Source organism: Megalops cyprinoides, chromosome 9, assembly GCF_013368585.1.
Source record: "Megalops cyprinoides isolate fMegCyp1 chromosome 9, fMegCyp1.pri, whole genome shotgun sequence".
Classification (NCBI taxonomy): Eukaryota; Metazoa; Chordata; class Actinopteri; order Elopiformes; family Megalopidae; genus Megalops; species Megalops cyprinoides.
In genome coordinates, this window is record NC_050591.1 from 16,650,391 (window position 1) to 16,670,867 (window position 20,477).

At 50.3% G+C, this 20,477-nt stretch overlaps 1 protein-coding gene across 1 annotated transcript in view; it reads left to right on the forward strand.

The window, feature by feature from the left end:
• pik3cb (phosphatidylinositol-4,5-bisphosphate 3-kinase, catalytic subunit beta) overlaps nucleotides 1-19,555 on the forward strand; it is a 61,538-nt gene extending 41,983 nt beyond the window's left edge. Inside the window, exons 6-24 of the mRNA XM_036536572.1 lie at nucleotides 1,066-1,245; nucleotides 2,346-2,513; nucleotides 4,074-4,163; nucleotides 5,214-5,465; nucleotides 6,423-6,519; nucleotides 6,730-6,860; nucleotides 7,470-7,523; nucleotides 7,807-7,995; nucleotides 10,618-10,739; nucleotides 11,086-11,229; nucleotides 11,547-11,646; nucleotides 12,072-12,268; nucleotides 13,514-13,623; nucleotides 13,744-13,822; nucleotides 16,182-16,349; nucleotides 16,586-16,709; nucleotides 16,926-17,071; nucleotides 17,198-17,330; nucleotides 17,616-19,555. Of these exons, the coding sequence (XP_036392465.1) occupies nucleotides 1,066-1,245; nucleotides 2,346-2,513; nucleotides 4,074-4,163; nucleotides 5,214-5,465; nucleotides 6,423-6,519; nucleotides 6,730-6,860; nucleotides 7,470-7,523; nucleotides 7,807-7,995; nucleotides 10,618-10,739; nucleotides 11,086-11,229; nucleotides 11,547-11,646; nucleotides 12,072-12,268; nucleotides 13,514-13,623; nucleotides 13,744-13,822; nucleotides 16,182-16,349; nucleotides 16,586-16,709; nucleotides 16,926-17,071; nucleotides 17,198-17,330; nucleotides 17,616-17,753 (2,622 nt within the window). The 3' untranslated portion in view covers nucleotides 17,754-19,555. The remainder of the gene's footprint in view (nucleotides 1-1,065; nucleotides 1,246-2,345; nucleotides 2,514-4,073; nucleotides 4,164-5,213; nucleotides 5,466-6,422; nucleotides 6,520-6,729; nucleotides 6,861-7,469; nucleotides 7,524-7,806; nucleotides 7,996-10,617; nucleotides 10,740-11,085; nucleotides 11,230-11,546; nucleotides 11,647-12,071; nucleotides 12,269-13,513; nucleotides 13,624-13,743; nucleotides 13,823-16,181; nucleotides 16,350-16,585; nucleotides 16,710-16,925; nucleotides 17,072-17,197; nucleotides 17,331-17,615) is intronic.
• The last annotated feature ends 922 nt before the right edge of the window (nucleotides 19,556-20,477 follow it).

Here is a 20,477-nt window from a genome sequence, read left to right on the forward strand (position 1 = left end):
TTAGCCGAACACGTCTGATCTGTACTGTAGAGCGCTAGCTCCCCCCCAGTCCATGGGCACTGCTCCAGCAGGTCTGATCTGTTATGAAAAATAAAATATGTAATTCTTTTTTATGTAATCTATTAAAAACTGTTTTTTTATGCACTTAATGGCAATTGAATGCCACAATATCGAATAAAATTTGATGGGATACATAGAGGAGATGGGCCACTGTGCGGTGCAGCGCCTTGCTGTAGAATGTAGTATTGCCTGCAGACAAAGCGGAGAAAGCAGCTCTCAGCTCTCATTTGTTTAACACGCTCATTGTTTGGCTGCCAGGCTGGTACCATAAGCACTCCAACACTCAAGAGGGAAGCAAGGAGAGAGGCTGCTGTTCTCTCTCCACTGTCTTCCATTCATTCCTAAGAAATGGGAGAGGTGATTAATGTTCCAGAAAGTCACGATGGAGGCCACCCGGCGGAGAAGGAGAAGTCAGTGAACTGAATGGCATTGGAGGGTCATTTCCTTAGCCTGGCGGATGACCAAGCAGACCATACACTACTGCTGCAGCATTTAGTCCTGCCTGTTGGCTGCCAGAATAGGCTCACCCTTTTTTTCCCCCTCTCCTTTTGAAGTGGTGGTGAAGAGCAGGATAGGAAGACCCTGCTGAGTTTGCCACTGTTTCAGCAGCCCATGAATCTGTAAGATTTGCTGGACTGGGCCGGGCCGGGCTCAGAACCCGAGCAGTGTATATGCAGCAATAGCATGAGCTGGGGGAAGGTACGTTGCTTCGTTGCCGGGACAGTCAGCCCTTTGGCAGTGTAGTCCGCTTTGAATCATGGCAGTGTCTTCAGAGTGAGGGTACCTTGTGTGTCTGTTTAGGATTGGGTTGGCACAGGGAATAGCCACAGACCTCACACGATCTAAAAAATTAATAGTTCTGTTGGCCGGCAGTTGACGCTGAAAACATCTGGCTCGCTTTCTGTCCTCTCCTCTCTCTCATGAAGTAAGCGTAGAGAGAAGAGGACAGTTTGTATGACATTCATATTCATACGTGATCGTTCTCCTCTCTCCTCACGTTGATAGGACACAGCCAGCCTGAAGGTGTCCCCCTACATCACGCCCAACGAGCTGACGGAGCAGGCGGTGCGGAAGTGGCTGACCACTCACGGGCCGGAGGAGGAGGGCAGCTGCAGCGAGTACGTGCTGCGCGTCAGTGGCAAGCTGGAGTTCCTGTTCGGGGACCGCTCCCTCATCCACTACAAGGTGAGCCCTGTGTGGGTCTGGCCTGGCTGGGCCGGGCTCAACACAACACAGCGAGATATGGCGCAGCACCTCTCAGAATACAGCGGAGCTGCATAACACTCATGGTAACGGTGTACTCCACCGGAGCGCTGCGAGGGGCGGTGTGAGCCGAGCTGACTGAACATAGGACCGCAGTAAACAGTAGGCCACCCCCCCCCCCCCCCCCCCCAGCACCATATTCATCCAGACCCACCACCCAGCCCCCTCCCAAACCTCATTCTGCAGAGGCAGGAAACGCTCACCCGTCCAGTGTTGGTCTAGAACGTGGGAGGTGGTCCTCGCTCTCATTTTAAGCGTTTCTAAACGTTTGTGTGGTGTGTTGGCTCTGGAGTGTGCGGCCCAGGTCTCTTTGAGGGGGCAGACTTGTTGCTCATGCTTTCATGTTTTCCATGAAGCTACACATGAGATTCCATGACGCTCAACCTTAGCGCTTGAAGGTGTCATTTGCAAATGCCTTATTTGGCACTAAAATGAGCAGGTTTAGTCTCTCACCCCTGAGCCGTGGTGAGCCATAGCTAAAATTGTCAACTTGACATTGTAACAAAGTTGAGGACAGAGCTGGGATTGAAGAATGTTGTTTTTAGTAGACTTTTACATGTCAAATACCTGCTCACAAAGTACACTGTGCCCCATATTCCAGTCAGTTCCCCCATTAATACCCCCACCCTAAGTGCTCACTTCATTAATACACCCACCCCATTAATTATTAGCGAGCAGTAAGCTCTCTAAAGGACGCCCCCTGGCTAGTCTAGCCTCAAGACTGGGTCTCATCGATGTTGTTTTCAAGAAAACTCTAAGTGGGGCCAGACCTTTCCAAGAAGTCTGTGACCTGACAGGGTCAAGTCATTAACATCCATAACAACAGACTTGTTTTTGCTTTCACCACTCATACGCTTCACTTCTCACAGAATGTTCATCTGAACCTTTCCCCGTGATCAGCCTGGCCGTAAATTCACAGCTTAGATGTATTTTCTTTAGTTCCCTCCTTCCTGTGTGTGTCCCCTTAAATGCGCTGTGGTGAGTCTTCCCTCACTGTCCTGTCTCCTGTCTGCACTCTCCAGTACATAAAGACGTGCATGATGGCGAAGGAGAGCCCCCACCTCACCCTGGTGCATAACAGCACAGTTAAGGCTATGTTTGAGAAGGAGATCACGGCCATCGGAGCAGTGGTCAACCGCAAGACCTCCAACCCTCCGCTGCCTCTGCCGCCCAAGAGGAGAGGACCATCTGTGAGTACTACAGTCTGGCTGGTGTCTCTGTGCTCTGGTCCGTCTGGTGTCTCTGTGCTCTGGTCCGTCTGGTGTGTCTGTGCTCCGGGCTGGCTGGTGTCTCTGTGCTCTGGTCTGGCTGGTGTCTCTGTGCTCTGGTCTGGCTGGTGTCTCTGTACTCCGGGCTGGCTGGTGTGTTTGTGCTCCGGGCTGGCTGGTGTGTCTGTGCTCTGGGCTGGCTGGTGTATCTGTGCTCCGGTCTGGCTGGTGTCTCTGTGCTCCGGTCTGGCTGGTGTCTCTGTGCTCCGGTCTGGCTGGTGTCTCTGTGCGCCGGTCTGGCTGGTGTCTCCATACATTAGCTTGTTTGTATATTCATGGTCACCAATCAATTGATAACAATGATAAGAGCTTTATCAGGCACTGCGGCCGTCAGTATGTACGCTCTACCATAATCTCCTCCTCCATGACAAATGAATATCTGTTTTTGCGAGGGAGAATGCGAGCTGCGCAGTGCTGCCCTTTGATGTATTTATACCTCTTCACTCTCATTTGAAAGGTCGTCTGGATTTTAATTGGAGGTAAATGATTTGATGGGCTGTGTCTCCCAGCAGGGCTGTAAGTGTGTAAATAACACTGGCCTCATTAACAGCGTCTCTCATCCTGGCTGTTTCATCTCCCAGGCGATGCTGGGAGAGGGACAGTAATTACGCCAGCCCTCTCTGAGCCTATTCAGGTGTCTCCTCCTCTGTCCAGCACAAACGGCATTACCAGATAGGCCTTGTTGATTGAAAACAACATGCGATGGGATCTTTTCATAATCTGTATTCAAAATCATATGAAATGCTATGACTACAATAACGTAAGTCCCCTTTTTATAACTTTTATTGCTGTGTATCTTGCTGGTTTTTTTTTCTATGTAGGAGGGTTGTTTTAATGTATTATACAAAAAAATAGGCATTAAATAAAAAAAATGATAAGGCATCGTTATTACTGTAGATATGGGTGAAACCAGCTAGAAAAGGCCACTTGGCCCGCTAGGGACATCGCAATGTCTTTATCTAAGATACGGGCTACTGTGCTGGCTGTAGCTGCAGTCCAGACGTCCCCTGCGCCCGGCACCGTCAGGGCCATGTGTTCCAGTGACTGCCCAGCCGGCGGTATCATGTGTTTACCAACCGGCTTCACTGGCCAGAACGGAATGTTAATGAGCCTACTATGGGCCTGGAGACGGCCCTTCCGCCTGTGGTGGCGGGCAGCACATGACTCCATCATCACACACACCAGCGAATCGCAGCAATGTGCTTTTCAAAAGGTTCCAGGAACTGAGTGTCTGACTCACGTTGTGGGTTTCAGTTATCGGCTACAGCGCTGAGGAGGAGTCATGTGATGGTGTGTGTGCGTGTGTATTTTTTTTTGTTTTTTTTGTTTCCTTTTTTTGCTCGCAAGGACTGACCTTTTCCAGTTCTGCTTGCCTCACCATTAATTTGATTCGCTTGACATTCATTGGGAATTGTTTGCTTCTGCGCTGTTTCTGCCGCCTTGTGTTCGCTCAGCACATTCCCTGCCTCCGTCTCCCCCCAGCAAATGCAGATGTGCGTGTGGGACGTCCAGGCGCCGTTTAAGATTGTGTTGGTCAAAGGAAGCAAGGTCAACGCGGAGGAGACGGCCAAGGTGAGACGAACCTGTGAATGACCTCTTTCGCGATGTGGCCCCTGTTGGACCGAGGCCTTAGCACGCCGTGAGTCCTGCTACGTGGTGGCTCTGTTACAGCGTGATCCCGTTACACTGTGGTCTCTTACACGGCAGCCCTCTGTTTTCTACCAGAATGGAGAAGTATGGAAGCAGGGTCTGGATGGAGTTATGTAATGTCTAGCTCGTTGCAAGATTTATTTCCACTTGTCAAGACTATTCATGCTGCTGACTACACTGCATAGAAGGGAAGTATGCACAGTCTAACCATTGTGCCGGTCAGTGAAGAACTGGACAGGAATCTGGCAAATGAAATTCAGCATTGCCAAGTGTGAAGTTATAAATGTGGGAAATGACAGTTTAAAGGAGCATTGTTTAACAATGGGTACTAAAGTATACTTTTTGCAATAAGATGTAATATGTGACCCAAGTCTGTCTGTCACATTGTGCCAAAGCAATAGAATAGGATGGTGAAATATATAGCAACACCCTGAGTAGCAATCAGAAAAGGGCATGGCAGATACATTGCAAGAGACACTCTTTACTATCCGTTAAATAATGAGCCTAGTTGCATGAAATGGCCCGTTCTTGTCATTAGAGTTTTTATGTTGTAATCCAACACAAAATCACTGTCCACACTCGCTGGGTGTGCTGTCAGATCCTTCCTTATTAGTCAAGTGATTTTTTTCCACTGTAACTGCACCTTCCTGCCTGACTGACCTTTCTCCTGATACTGACACCCGGTGTCGTCTTTTCTCATATGTAATACCCAAACACATTCAGTGGTTCATTCATAAAGTCAAGGGCTGTTTCCATCTTGCACTCTGACCACAATCTTTCTCAAACTGTCGCTCTCGAACTCCATAATACACACATACATAACGCAGATGCAGACACGTTCACACGGTCCGACAGCAGACACGATTTCTCTGTCCTCTGCATTCTGAAAATCACTTACTAATTCGTTCACGTGCGCACACGCTCACACACATTCGCGCCCGCACTCTCTGACCCCTCGTGTCCCTCCCTCAGGTGCAGGTGCGGGCGGGGCTGTTCCATGGCACGGAGCTCCTGTGCAAGCCGGCCGTGAGCCTCGAGAGCAGCGGGCGAAGTGAGCACGTGTGGAAATGCACGCTGGACTTCGACATCTCCGTCAGCGACCTGCCGCGCATGGCCCGCCTCTGCTTCGCCATCTACGCCGTCATGGACAAGGTCAAGAAGCAGAGGTCCACCAAGAACACCCACGCCAACAAGTCCCAGACCATCCGCAAGGCCGGAAAAGTGGTACGCACGTTGTTCTTTTTCCCAGTTTGCTCCAGTGTCCCTTGTTTTGTCTTCCTTGGTCATTACATTATTGTCATTTAGCAGACGCTCTTATCCAGAGCGACTTACGTAGGTAACAGTTTTACATGTTACCCATTTATACAGCTGGATATTTACTGAGGCAATTTTTGGGTTAAGTACCTTGCCCAAGGGTACAACGGCAGCACCCCAGCAAGAACTTGAACGGGCAACTTTTTGGTTACGAGCCCTATTCATTACCACTACACGCTGCCTCCCCAGAAGAAATAGCATACCTGCACGCATTTGTGTTCACGTCTCTGAGCCTGTGAAGGCCACAGTGCTGGAGACTCTGATGCCAGTCTAAACGAGGGGGCGCTGCGGTGACCGCAGGCAGCGTGGGGGTGTTCCGTTTCCCCTTTATCACATGATAACGCTGTTTGCCTTACGTCTCGCGCCCCGTGCAGCCTGCCTGACCTCAGCTCCGGGGTCAGCTCCGAGGAAAGCGCCAGGCCCGCGCTCCGCCAGGCCTCCGGGCAGCAGGCCCCGGCAGATGAAAGCCCGAGCTTTAATCCTGTTTCACGACGCGTTTGACACGCCCGCCCACACGCTCCTCGCCCACGTGTGCTATAACAGGACGGCTCGGTCACGGACCCCCACGCTGCCTCCGATCTCATTCGTCATGCACAGCATCCTCTGAAGGGCTAACCGATGCTGACGCGCTGCGCGTAGCCCCCGGCTCATGTGTGCAGCATATGAGCCCGAGACTGGAGTCAAACCCAGTGTTATGCACGGTGTTATTTCCTGGGCATCCTCTGGGTCCAATTAAAAAAAGGGAGGAGGCGCTTACAAGCCTGTGCCTTCAGTGGCGTCGATCTGACCGCGTGTCCCTGTCTCTCTGTCCGCACCCCCCCCCCAACCCTGTGTGAGCGCTACTGATGGCGTCTCTGTCTCTGGCAGCACTATCCTATTGCCTGGGTCAACACCATGGTGTTCGACTACCGAGGACAGCTGAAGACCGGAGACATCACTCTGCACAGCTGGTCTTCCTTTCCTGGTGAGTACACACACCCATATGTGCGCACACACACACACACACACATACACACACAAACACACATGGTCACACACAGTACATGCTGGGGTAGTTAAGCTGTCAGCACGCATATGGACTCCTGGAGCAGGGACTCTTAAGGCAGACAGATCTGGGATTAGTATGCCGTACATATTGTTTCTCCTGCTGAGATTGTGTGTTCTCGCCCTTCAGATGAACTTGAAGAGATGCTGAATCCCATTGGCACTATACAGACCAACCCATACACTGAGAATGCTACTGCTTTGCACATCCAGTTCCCTGAGTACTCCTCCTGCCCTGTCATCTTCCCTCCATTCGACAAGGTGAGCTGATTTCTGCCGCACCACTCTGTCTGACCGCACACAGCCTTTACACTGTTAAGGTCTAACCACACAGTTTTTGCACTGCTACTGTGTGACCGTACAAAGGTTTTACACGGTTACATTGTCTGACCACTCAGGTTTTTCACTCTAACGGTCAGACCACACACAGTTTTTTCACTGTTACAGTCTAACCACACACAGCACTTACACGGTTACTGTCTGGCCGCATACAGGTTTTACATAGTTACTATCAGACCACACGCAGTTTATACACGTAATTTATACACTGTTACGGTGTAACCACACACAGTTTTCAGGCTGGTACTGTCTGAGTTGACAAAGCCCTGACATGCACTCTGTACTTCAAAAGTGGCTACCTTTGGATAGCACGGTGATTGAACTGTTCATACTACTCTTCTGTGAAGTACAGACAGAAGAGTGAAGCTGGCTGTAGATGTTGGAGGGGTGCACTTATTGCGATTGTAGTTTTTCGTGATTTTTCTTGCACTGTAGTTTAGAAGAACGTTAACAGCTAGTGTCATGTAGTCATGTTACCATATTCAAACAGCTGAGCTGAGGCTGACGGTTTACTTAATCATGTCTGCACAGATATTGGAAAAAGCTGCAGAGATTGCCCGTGGCAGTGACTGCATGCCTATGGTGGTAAGTGTCAAAGTTCTGTTTCGTCCCAATTCTATGAGGAAGTCTGCGAGAATTAATAGATACTTGGAAAATACATTTTTAATTGAATTGTAATTTTATCACTTGTAAATCCAAAATTTCCATTTCCTTCCTGAAACTAGAAAGAAACTAGGCAGGCTCTTGGAGGATTATGTAATCTGATGTGACACTGCATGCTTGCTGCAGCTTGCCCCTGCAGTTTGGCTGTGTATTATTGCACAATGGTGCCCTCTGGTGGTGAATTTGTGGGACTGCTTCCTCACAGGGGCGAGGGGGTAAGAAGTTCCATATTGAGCTGAAGGAGATCATGGAGAGGGATCCCCTGTCCCAGCTGTGTGAGAATGAAAAGGACCTCATCTGGACACTACGCTACGACTGCAGGGAGAACTTCCCCCAGTCCCTTCCCAAGCTGCTGCTGTCTGTCAAATGGAGCAAACATGAGGATATGGCACAGGTAAATCATGTTAGGGAAATGGCTTGTTCATACCAACTAAAGGTATCAAGCGTAGTTTTTTTTGAAAGGTAAGAGGTAAAGTTTTTGGTTGAGAATAGCAGCCATTTAAAATTCTGTCTCAAATTGTTATTTAATGGGTATTTGATACAAAACAAACAATAACTGCAAAATACTGAACTGAAAAGTTCAGGCGAAGATCAGACAGGCTAAATGATCACTGTGAGGTAAACTATATACTTTTTTTTTACAAAATAGTCCCAGTTTCCCTTTGTCTTTTTCTGCCCCACAGGGCATATTTTTACATATTTCTAGGTACATATTGATTTGCATCGTCAAAGGTACTCACAGAGGTAATACTCTTGCCTTGGTTGTGTTACCAACAAAGTAAGAGCTATTAATCTCTGAGAAATGTGAGTATACATTTTATCCTTTAATTTCAATGGTTTATTTTCTGTTTTTGTGCATGTATTTTTCTGTTATTGGGAGGAGAGGTGGTGGACAGAGAGATTGCAGGGAACAAACAGGCCTTTTCTATAAGCAGTTGCTCTTCTCCACTTCTGCTTGAGTTGTAGGGGTCAGAGCGAGAAGAGGTCAGAGTAGTTTGGCAGTTTGAATCCCCGTATGTGTAGAAACATATTGTCAACTACTATCCACTGCAAAAGATTCATATCAACACAGGGTAGGTGCTGTTTGTTGCTCCATCATTTTGATTAGCCTTTATCCTTTGCCCAGAGTGGCCCCACGGTGTCTTCAATTCGCCACGTTACGTGTTTTGGCGTCCAGCTGTGGCAGTTGAGCCAAAGAGTCCCTCATGCAGTGCCACCCCCCGGATCACAGCACATTGTCTGAGTCCAGTGGCCTAACCGCTGCTGGCTCTCAGAGGTGCACCGTGAGGCTTTCTCCTCAGTCAAATTAGATTTCACAGGAATGTGTATTGGATATCACACAGCCCTGTGCAGTGTTGCACTCTGGCTGTGGAGAGTGCGCGTCGGGGCGGGGGCGTGTTAGTGGAGGAGGAGGAGGAGAGGTTGGCGTATATTGTGCTCTGCTGAAGAAACACCTCCCGCGGCTCACCTCGCGACCTCTGTGCTGGGGCCTCCGCGTGCCCGCCCTGACCTCAGCTCTCCCATGAGCCAGAAGCCCGCCCACACAGAACACACAGCCCCCGACACAACCGAGCAGCGCTGTCCCGCCCACTTCTCACTCCGCTCCTCATTCTCCATCTTCTCAACGACTCGGCTCGCTCTCTCCGTTATATTTTGTATCACTCTGTGTTGTATCTCACCCTATCTCTCACTCTATCTTTGTCCCCCACTCTCTCTCTCTCTCTGTTATATAGGCCAGGATTTAATCTGTGGAAAGTCCATTTCAGTCTGTTTTTCATCAGACAGAGCCAGAACACCGTGGATAGCCATCAAATTCTAATGGCTTCTGTATGAGGCTGTTATAGTTCCCTGCCTATCGGCTATAAATCTAGGAAACGACGTCAAGGCACCAAACGTCGCCAGCACAAGGAGCGATCCCTGATCGTAATCGCTGCACAACAGCAGAGCCGCCGTCAGGGTGCGAGAGAAAAATGGGCCATCCTGGCGTTGCGGACATTTGGGAGGGAAACGAGTGTCAGGCAGGCAGATTCCTTTGGCCGAGGCGTGTTGGGGGAGGTGATGGCCGGGCGTTTTGCTCAGGCTTCCCTGGGCAGGAGGGAGGGGCACATTGCGCTGGCCAGAGCGTGGGTCAGTCAGCCGGCATCACTGGAAACCCCCCACATCTTCCGCTACCACACTGAAAAAACATAGCCTGCAGCCTTAGACCCGGACAGCAAGGCACCCATTCAATTTAGAGTCGATGGGGTTGGAGGAAGAATAACGTCATTATGATATGGAGCGCTGCGCTATGATGCTTTATTGATTTAAACTTTGTTCCTGTTAAAGATGCATTTGTGAGGTTTGTTATTTTTAATTAAGGCATTAGGCCAAGAGAGGCCAATAGTTCAGCCATTGTTCTTCGGCAGCTGGAGGACGGAGGGCATGTTTTCATGATCTGCGCTAGATTACAGTAACACGGCTAATGAATGCGGTTAAAGCTCATTAGGGCCGTGTCTCTGCTGCGCGGCCGGTATTGGGTATCCGGGCGTAATTCAGGCGTGCAGAGGCTACCTGTCTGGGGAGCTGAGGAGCGGGAAGTGCGCAGACTTCCTTTCAGATGTGAGAGCGTGTGTCTGATACTGTGAGCCCGGCAGTGAGCTTTACCAGCATGAGTAGAAAAGCAGAAGGGGGCGGACACAATGGTGTAACATAACTGTGATCGTAATTACTACAATTAGAGGAACAAAACTGGATTACAGCAGGATGGGTGTGATTAAAGAGGAGTAGCTGAATTAAACACGGACAACTACACTTTAAATTAAGTGGGAAAACCCAGTATAAAAAGCCAGTGTGATGATACCAGAGTGCCAGAGTAAATGCAAACAATAGCAGGAACCCAATCGTCTGCCTGTGCTACAACAGTGGCAGCTGAAGGAGCACTGCAGCTGTTAGGTATGCAGGTGTTGGTCAGTCTGTAGAGTAAGTCCAGGTGGGAAGGTGTCTCACCTGTGTGCCTCGCTCTCCCTCTCCTCCACAGCTCCAGGCTCTGCTGCAGATCTGGCCCAAGCTGAGCCCTCGGGACGCCCTGGAGCTGCTAGACTTTAACTACCCCGACCAGTACGTGCGGGAGTACGCTGTGGGCTGCCTGAAGGACATGAGGTAACCACGCCGTCTGCTTCCCTCTCAAGCTCAGCGGCTGTACACATACACGGCCCCCATCGGTATCCTGAGTTTCTCCTTATGGAGAGAGCCTTTTAATGACATACCTTTTCCTGTTCAAAATGCATCCAGTTCTCCCCTAAGCAGGGTCAAAACTTGGATCTATTGATCTGTTCTCTCCATTTTCTTGAATGCCATAAAGACTTGAAATCATTCTAATGGGCGTTCTTAGAGTTGAGGTCATCATCATGTTTTTCACAAATTTCCTACCTGGTCAGTTCTGTGTGTATGCGCGCACCCCATCCAAAGTCCAGTTCCTGTACGAATGTGCCCTCTCCTCCCACAGCGACGAGGAGCTGTCCCAGTACCTCCTGCAGCTGGTCCAGGTGTTGCGCTATGAACCCTACTATGACTGCGCCCTGTCCCGCTTCCTGCTGGATCGCGCCCAGGCCAACCGCAAAATCGGACACTTCCTGTTCTGGCATTTGAGGTGAGTGTGCATGTGGTGTGTGTGTCCGTGTGCGGAGCATGTATGCTTTCTGGGACAGGGGGGGTCCCTGTTCTGTGTAAGAGTACACCAGTTGGATGTGTAGAGCACACAAACACCCTCCTCCCCCTGCCGCTTCTCTGAACTGTGTTCCCAGCAGTCTGTGAGGGACGGGGGTGAGATCAGAGCTCTCACACCTAACCTGCCACAGGTCAGACGGATGCGTCAAGGCGAGGGCTTGTGGGACACCTCTGTGGGAGGGATACGCTGTTTGTTATTGCTGCCGGTCACTGACGCTGGCCGTTTGCTGCCCCCTACAGGTCGGAGATCCACATGCCCGCCGTCTCTGTGCAGTTTGCCCTGATTCTGGAGGCCTACTGTCGTGGAAGCATCCCTCATATTGAGGTCCTTAAGAAACAGGTACGGCACAGCCCGCTGTGCTCACTTCAGTCCTTTCCCTACGCGTTCTCTCGGACGTATTTTTAAAGGTGTTTACGCGGGGTGGCCTGAGGTGAGGAGAGCTTCTGCAAATGCAGAATAAGTATTTTTAGAGTGTGGACCTAAGTGACAGCGGCCTGGCCTTCATACTCTGACCCCAAACTCAGCTTTGACAATTGCACCGCGTGCCACTTCCTCCCCCCTCACTTCCTGTCCAGTGCTGTCCTCTCACACGGCCTAAGCGTTTCCTGTTTCAGGGAGCCAGGCAGCAACCGCGGTCCTGTGTGTCCAGTGGTGGTACGCGGCCTTGCTGCCAACAGCCTGCAGGGCATGAGGGAGCCTGTGGTTAGTTTTGTCTAAATTGTTTCTTTTTTTTTTTTTTTTTTTAAATTGTGGTGCATTGTCAGGTGGAGGCGTTGAACAAGCTGAAGGCGGTGAACGAGCTGATCAAACTGGGCACCATAAAAAACGCCCGCAACAAGACCAAGGAGGCCATGCTGACCAAAGAAGCCATGATGACATGTCTGAGACAGACGGGCTACGCCGAAACGCTGTCCGACCTGCACTCCCCTCTCAACCCCAGTGTCCTCCTCTCAGGGATCAAGTGAGTCAGGGCTGGGGGTCAGTGGCGCACACGCGCCTCGCTTCCTGCGATGAATTGTTCACATTGTGTGATTAAGTGCCTGTTCAAGTACATGCAGTGAAGCTCTTCTCCTTCTGATTTATCATTGCATTTATCTGTTGGGGAGTGTATTTATGAACATGAGAAAGCTGTGTCATTACCTTCAACATTCGTCAACCTGCACAATTAACTTAACTGCTTCTGTACCATCACCGTGATGTTGCCGTTATGGACTCGTTAAAGTTGGCATGGGCCCGGTTTGTCAGCAGTATGTTCTCACTGTGCTTTGGGTGGAACGCCATATTGACACCAGAAGGGTGTATGTTGGGGACTGAAGCCTTAGTGTGAAGTGTGTGCATTATCTACACTCCTTCCAGCTCGAGGCCTCTGGTCCAGATTACAGAACGTTTTGCTCTTTCTCTAGTAATTCAAGTGTAATATTTAAGCAGCTCATTGCCAGTTAGCGTAATGTCCCAGGAATGTCTTGAGGGAGACCAGAAGGGAAGTGGGGCTGGAGATGAAAGTCTGAAAAGCATGATACTTTTTTCCTCCATCATCAGAGCATTTCAAAGCACCTACTGCTAGCCAGAGATGGCCACATTTCCCCTTTTTTTCGCAAAATGTCCTTAAAAAGTCTTGCCCCACTGCAAAGGAGTGTTGGCCTCCATGACTGCGGTGTTTAAACACCCTGGCCTCTGTGAATCCCCATCACCCTGGCGTTCCCGCCACCCTCGGGCAGCACGCCCCGCTCTGCGGCAGAGTCTGCTCATATCTGCTCCTGCAGCCCGTGTGCGGAGGAGCGGGTTCGGAGAATACAGCGTTGCTCTTTTTAGACTTGCCACCTAATGAGAGCTGACAGCCCTGGAAGCGGTTATATGGTTTTTTTAATGCAGCAGAGACTGTGGCCAATTCTGGGCCTTGTGCACTGAAGCTGTGTGCATCTCAGGCCCACACTGCGGCACTGCTGGGTGCAGGTGACGCAGAGGCAGGGTCCAGTGAAGTACTCTACCTGCTGCCATTGTCTGTCTCACCAGCACAGCTTTTCCACCAACCTCCCTCTGCTTATCTGCCTTAAAAACGCACCCAGCCTCTCTCTGAACTCACCTTCATCAGTTCATCAGTTCAAATGAGAATGATTCACAGCGGCTTGAACTCTCTCTCTCTCTCTCTCTCTCTCTCTCTCTCTCTCTCTCTCTCTCTCTCTCTCTCTCTCTCTCTCTCTCTCAGCGTGGAGAAGTGCAGATACATGGACTCAAAAATGAAGCCCTTGTGGATTGTGTATAACAACAAGCTGCTGGGGGGCGACACGCTGGGAATCATCTTCAAGAACGGAGACGGTGAGTCAGTGGTGGAGGAGCGAGGAAGGGGTGAATGCAGAAAGTGCACAGGTGTTGGACTGCCTCTCTCACGAAGCCAGCTCTGAATCTGTCTCTCTCTCTCTCTCCTCCATCACGCAGACCTGCGGCAGGACATGCTCACCCTACAGATCTTGCGCTTGATGGATCTGCTGTGGAAGGAGGCCAACTTGGACCTCAGGTACAGTCTCACGCAGCACTGCCAAGCTCCAGGCGCCCCCCCCCCCCCCCCCCCCCCCAGCTGCGCGATATTGACATGCAGCAAGCATTTTAAAGCTGTACAGTGCTGATGCGCATAACACTTCCTGGTTTGATTTCTACATGGCCTCCGGAAACTGTACATTCTGGTGAAATTGGGGGGGGACCTCAAGCATTGCTGAGTGGGTTTTGACTGCATTGTGAATGCTGTCGCAGTGCTCACACTCCTCCTGGGGAAGTGTGGTGTAGTCTTTATTGCTTGTGCTGTATGGTCAGTGGTTCTGGTCAGGAGTGAGCTATTTGGGGACAGAGTGGTGATGATGGGGAGTTAGACTTCTCTCATCTCTTGCCACCGCTGCTCTTCTGATCTCCTTTCTTACTGTCTGTCTGTCTCCCTGCTGTCTGTCTCTTTGGTCTCTGCCAGTCTCTTCTGGCTGTCCTTCTGTCCTCTGCCTCGCTGTCTATCTCCTTGCTCTCTCTCTCTCTCTCTCTCTCTCTCTCTCTCTCTCTCTCTCTCTCTCTCTCTCTCTCTCTCTCTCTCCCTCTGCCTTCTGTCTGTTCTCTTCTCTGTGTTTTGTTGATTTCTCTCTCTATGATGTGTCTGTCTCTGCTTTCTGTCTGTCTCTCTCTCTGTCTTCTGTCTGTCTGTCTCCTCTTGCCGTGCCCTGCCAGCCAGCTGAATGGTGCTGGGGGGGTTTGTGAGTGTGCTGCCGCTGAGCAGAGGAAGGAAGAGGGCTGTTGGAGAGCCAGAAGAGGCTGTAGATCTGTCAGCGGGGCTGTCATCACCGGGGGCACTGAGTTCAGCCCAGAGGGGGGGGGGGGAGCCAGGCTTCGGAGGACAGGAAAGAGTCTTTAAGAGTAGGGGAGAGGGAGCGTGAAGCAAGAAGAAGGGATGAGAGCAGGAACATGAAAGATGGAGAGACTGTGGTGAAGAGAGAGGGGGGGCACTGCGTGTCACAGAGAAGGGATGAGAGATGGAGAGAGGGGGGAGGGGGGAGCAGGAGGGACAGCCCACAGGACATGCCCTCAGGTTGACTTGTGCGAGACTCTCTCCTGCCGGGATGTTTGTTCCTGCCGCAGCTCTGGGGCTTTCATCCTCTCCTGCAGGGAAGGGGAAGCTGTTGGAGGGGTGCCCGGGGTAGCTGACACGCTGCTGGGCCCCCTGCCAGCACCACCTCTGACCCCCCCTGCACACTTGTGCGCTGGGCGGTGTTGCTACAGGGCGGTCGTCCAGTCAGCTTCTTCTCCTCGAGCACGGAATGCTCCTCCAGAACTCTCTCTCTCTCTCTGTCTCGCTCTCTCTCTCTCTCTCTCCCCTTAATCAGATCCACTCCTTTTTCCACACGTAGCCTGTGCTGCCCTGACCCCGCCCCCAGCACTCTGTGGCCTAACGCTGTGCCAGGCCCAATGAGCTGTGACTAGGCCTCAGGTGCCTTCAGTGAAATGAGGACCAGCGCTCCTCTCTTTCCTCCCCTCTCTCCCCCCTGTGTAGGGGGATACAGGGAGAGAGAGAGAAGCTCCTCCAGTCAGAACGCTCCGTCAGAGGAAGCGTTCGCAGTGTCCAGAAAGGCCTAATGGTTTGTAAACAGTCGGCTGCCTTTGTACTGGTCTCCCACATCTGGAGCTGGGCAGAGGAGATGGGGTCTGTTTTGACAGTCGAGTCCCCGCAGCGTTGTTTTGTGAAACGGGGTACGGGCCTCCAACAGTTGAACCTGGGGCGTTGAAGAGAAGGAGGAGAAGTGTGGGGGGGTGCTCTCTCCCCGTCTTTTCTTCTCATTTCTTTATTAATGCTGCATTTCTCTATCAGTCCGGTGATGCGTGTCTGGAATATGGGATTAGGTGCTCCCTCCAGCGTAAATCACACACACATGCTTGTCATGGTGACTTTTCCCCGACACGTCCTGCATGTGTTCATGACTCACGCACGTTTAATCTAATCTCCCCGCTGCTTATTTCTGCCACGGGCAGGTTTGGAATTCATTAACAGTCCTCAGAATGTGAGAGCGTTTAAATTTGCTGATTGAATTCCAAGGCTCACAGCACCCTCTACTGGCAGTTCAAAGGGTTTTTTTGTCAGTAATAATTAAACGCAAGGCAACTCAAAAATGGAGAAAGGGCTTTTTAAATTAAATTTTTTATCTCTATTTTTAATTTATCAGGATGCAATAAACTTGTTTGATGTGAACTCAATGTGTTGACATGACGTTGCTTGAAATTATAGTGTTTAAAATGGTATGTGACACATTCTAGGAAATCAGCTCCATTTGTACTGATAATGGAAACTGCAACAGTGTCGGTGATGATTGGTGGTAATAACACTCGTACGGAAATTGTGTCTGCAGAATTGTGCCTTACGGCTGCCTAGCAACAGGGGACCGCTCCGGGCTGATCGAGGTGGTCTCTGCAGCGGAGACCATCGCGAACATTCAGCTGACCAGCTGCAACGTGGTGGCCACAGCTGCCTTCAACAAGGACGCCCTGCTCAACTGGCTCAAGGAGAAGAACTCTGGGTAAATTATGCTGTCAGCAAATACCTCTGCATGCAGCTTACGGAGACTGTGGGCACACAGTGCTGTTCAGCACAATTCATGCATTATTTGTGTTTCTTTCCGTAAGGCCGCAAAGGAAATGCGAGTCCAGTTAGTCTGGTGTTGGCGTGAAGAGTAAAAACGGTACCTGGAGTACCTGGTGCGCGAGCTGATCGCATACACAGCTGTTTGACCGGTTTTCTGCTCTTGTGTCGCAGAGATGCTCTGGACCGCGCCATTGAGGAGTTTACCCTGTCGTGTGCAGGCTACTGTGTAGCCACCTACGTGTTGGGCATCGGGGACCGGCACAGCGACAACATCATGGTGCGGAGCACTGGGCAGGTGAGTCCCTCCTGTCACGTGACCTGCTCCCATCTTCTCAGTCTTCTCCCCCATATCCTGTTGTGCCTAGATGTGAAGGGATGGCAAGAGGGAAATTAGTCAAGTTTATGAAGGAAAAGAAATAGGTTTGAATTTCAATCTAACTGAAAGTAAGTGGGGAAAAAAATGTTCATTGGAAGACTGTTGGTGATGGCTCTGTCTATACATATTCCTCAGCTCTTTCACATCGACTTTGGACATATCCTCGGGAACTTCAAATCTAAGTTCGGGATCAAAAGGGAACGGGTCCCTTTCATCCTCACGCACGACTTCATCCACGTCATCCAGCAGGGCAAGACGAGCAACACTGAGAAGTTCGGCAGGTGAGCGCTCATGATCTATCTGTCAGTCTGTGCCTCATTCTGCTCGGCGAGAGATCAGTGAGCTAACTGTGACGGGGGGGTTCAGAGCCAGGGGACGTGATCCTCTAACTGTGAATGTGTCTCCAGTTTTCGACAGTACTGTGAGGAGGCCTACCTCATCCTCAGGAGAAATGGAAACCTCTTCATCACCCTGTTTGCCCTGATGCTCACCGCCGGACTGCCAGAGCTCACCTCCGTCAAAGACATCCAGTATTTGAAGGTAAAGGCAACTACAGGGGAGGGGTGGGATCCTGGGAAAGGAGTGTTAAGTAGGCCAGGGGCAACACAGGGACTGTGGGGTGAAGTAGGAGGGTATGCAGTGAGAGTGGGAGGCCAAGGTGTCCGTCGGGGTTAGAAAGAATTTGTCAGAGGGCTGGGAGGAGAGGAGATGTGTGAGGATGAGACAGGTAGTGAGGGAGTCTCAGAGAATGCGTCATCAGAAGAGAGTCAGGGGAACATTACCGTTTTAATGCCTCTTAACACTGTGACCTCTGCCCGCCGGCAGGACTCGCTGGCCCTGGGGAAGACGGACGAGGAGGCGCTCAAGCAGTTCCGGCAGAAGTTCGACGAGGCGCTGAGAGAGAGCTGGACCACCAAAGTGAACTGGATGGCGCACAACGTGGCCAAAGACAACCGGTCCTAGCGCCGGGCGGCAGACCGCTGAGCAAACAGGGCTGTAAAGAAGGGAAGCGAGGGGGCGGAGCACCCTGCCAGTGACCCCAGACCTGCACTCTAAGCTACTCCTGCTTCCTCATGGACCCTGCCCGGGACAACACCTGCTGTTCCTTTCCCCCTCCCTCATCCTGTGACATATCTGTGCGTAGTGGGTAATCGGAGAGTTGCTGAATTTGCACGCTGGTAGAGGGTGCTGCTGGTCCCGTTAGGTCCCTGTGTCGTGTTGTAAATGAGCACCCACGGGAGAGGGATGGCAAACTGTCTGCTCTCACATGACGAGTTACACTGTAGCGATTCCCCCGGGATCCGAGGCTTTATCTGAGCTGGAGTCAAAGAGAAAAATAGGGGATTGAACAACAGAGTTGCAGAACCGCTGGAGCTCTGTGTAGCATTGAAGATCTCATGCAGAGAAAGAATGTCTACTGAGGTCAGAGGTCATAGGTCACTGGGTGAGCTACAAAGGAGACCTGCTCACCGTTGAGATCGGAAGGGGTCGGTACCTCCCTCTTCATCCGAAGGGCTGGTGACCAGCACAGTTCATGGACACAGTTTAAAAAAATCCGTGTCTTAAACGACGACAAAATGTACACACCTTAGCAAAGTGCATTTTCTAACTGTTCACTGCAATGCCTCTTTTTTGGAAGATTACAAATGCGTGCCTCAGACTGTGGGGATTTTTTTTTTTTGTTTGTTTTTTTTTTTTTTTTTTTTAAGATGTGTATGTGCCAGACTACTTCACAAGCACCGCGAAACGGAGAGCCCTGAGCCTTGGTCCGGGTTCAGATCGCGGGCGCCAACCGGACCGCTAAACACTGGAATATTAAACCGCAGAGACACTGCTGAGTCTGGTTCAGAACATTTCACCCCAGAGAGGAGTGGCTTTTGAACATGTATTTTCACTTAACACTTTTAAAAGTGCTTTTAAAATGAAGATTTTAAAGATCGTTTGTGTGAGACTGGGAGTGTGGAAGCAGAAAGCATGTTGCCAGGTTTTTTGAGCTGTTTACCGGCCCCATTCAAATGTTGAGCTCTGTGATCAGCCCTAAATGGGGGAGGAAGTGTCACAGGCCCGGGGTTCAAAGGTCACATTGCTTGGGTTTAAGTCTGGGTGGGTCTTGCTGCTTCGGATCCTTTAACAGAGCTCTGAGGTGTCATGGGAGATACTCCCATTCTCTAACTGTCCCCACTTTTAAATAGGAAATCATCTAATGTCGTTTGCTGAATGCCAATAATAATCATTTTGCTGATAATAATAATTACAGAAAAATAATTCACATAACATGAATTTAGGACCAAAATGAAACAAACCAGTCACTTTTGTTTAACTGTGACTTTTTTCTGCTCAAAGGGGAATGTATGTCATAAAATGTGGAATATGTGGATTTTAAATTGTATGAGTTTTATATCAGCAGATATGGGTGGTACTGTGGTGCAGTTGAGACCAACTGGTTAGAGCTGCCAGCCAGAAAGCATTATGAACCATTTAGTTTGAATGTTTCAAAGCTACTTGTTTTTTTATGAGGTGCTCTTCCAACATCTGCATTTGATTTTGTGCAATATACATATATAAATATATAAATATGAACCAAGGCTTTCCAAGTCTGCCTGTAATGTATATTTCAGTGGGTTCTTTTGTGATGCTGCTGTACTTTGCACCGGTAGCCTTGAATTCTTCTTGTAGACACTGAATATTTTCAAATGTACAGGCTTTGTTTGGTAGATGTATTTCATAGGAGTTTTATTAAAGTTATTTTACATTTAACTTATTTTTTTATTATTACTATTCACGCTACCTTGCCTTTTGTACTGTCCTGGCTCTCAGAAGGAAAAGCCTATGATGTCACTGCCTGCAGAGTGCACAGAGTATCTTCATAGTGGTAATGGGGTGACATTAAAGAGCAGTGCAGAGAAAAGGAGCTCAATCAGCACTGCGTGTCTTTGGGGTCCTATGTCAGTGTGGTGTGGGATTGTCGAGGGGGATGACGCTGTGACGTCCATCGTGTGCCATCTCTGTGACCCTCTTTGTTCCCTCTGACACACTCTAATTATGCGTTCCATGCTGGAATGTTCCATGTTTCCCCTGCAGGTATGAGGCTGCACTTAATTTGCAAAGCACTTAATACCACATGTCTCGCTGCGCTTCGGTTTAAAAGGAACTTTAAAAATTTGGCCTCGTAATAACTTCAGTCACACGCTCGCGAGTTGCGTCTCAGGTAAGAGGGTAACACAGCATTGCCCTGGTGGTAATTTGTGTAGAGCTTGGTGAGCATCTCTGCATGGAGGTTGCACCTGGCCCGTGTTCATGCAGGTTTTATGTAGCCTTGTGTTACGCCCATGTCTATGTGGCAGGGCTGCATTTGGCAGGGCTGAATCTGGCACCTCCCTTCGCCCATGTGCTGATTGAATCAAGGCCGGCATTCCTCCTGCCACAGCGCTCTCCACGCGAGGGGACCGCGGGGCCCGGGTTCTGGCGGAGCGGGCTGGAAGCGGGATGCCTGCCTGCTAATGTCATCCGTGAGCCGCACCGCGAGGCCCCGCCCGTGCCGCCACAGGCACGCGAAGGCCGCCTCCCTCCCGCGCGGCTTCGCTGGGTCCGTCTGCCCGCAGTGTGTGGAAGCCGTACCAGCCCTTTTTTTCACCTTTTCCTCTTCACTGGGGATTTTTCAAGACTCTTCTCAAAGCGGTCTTATCC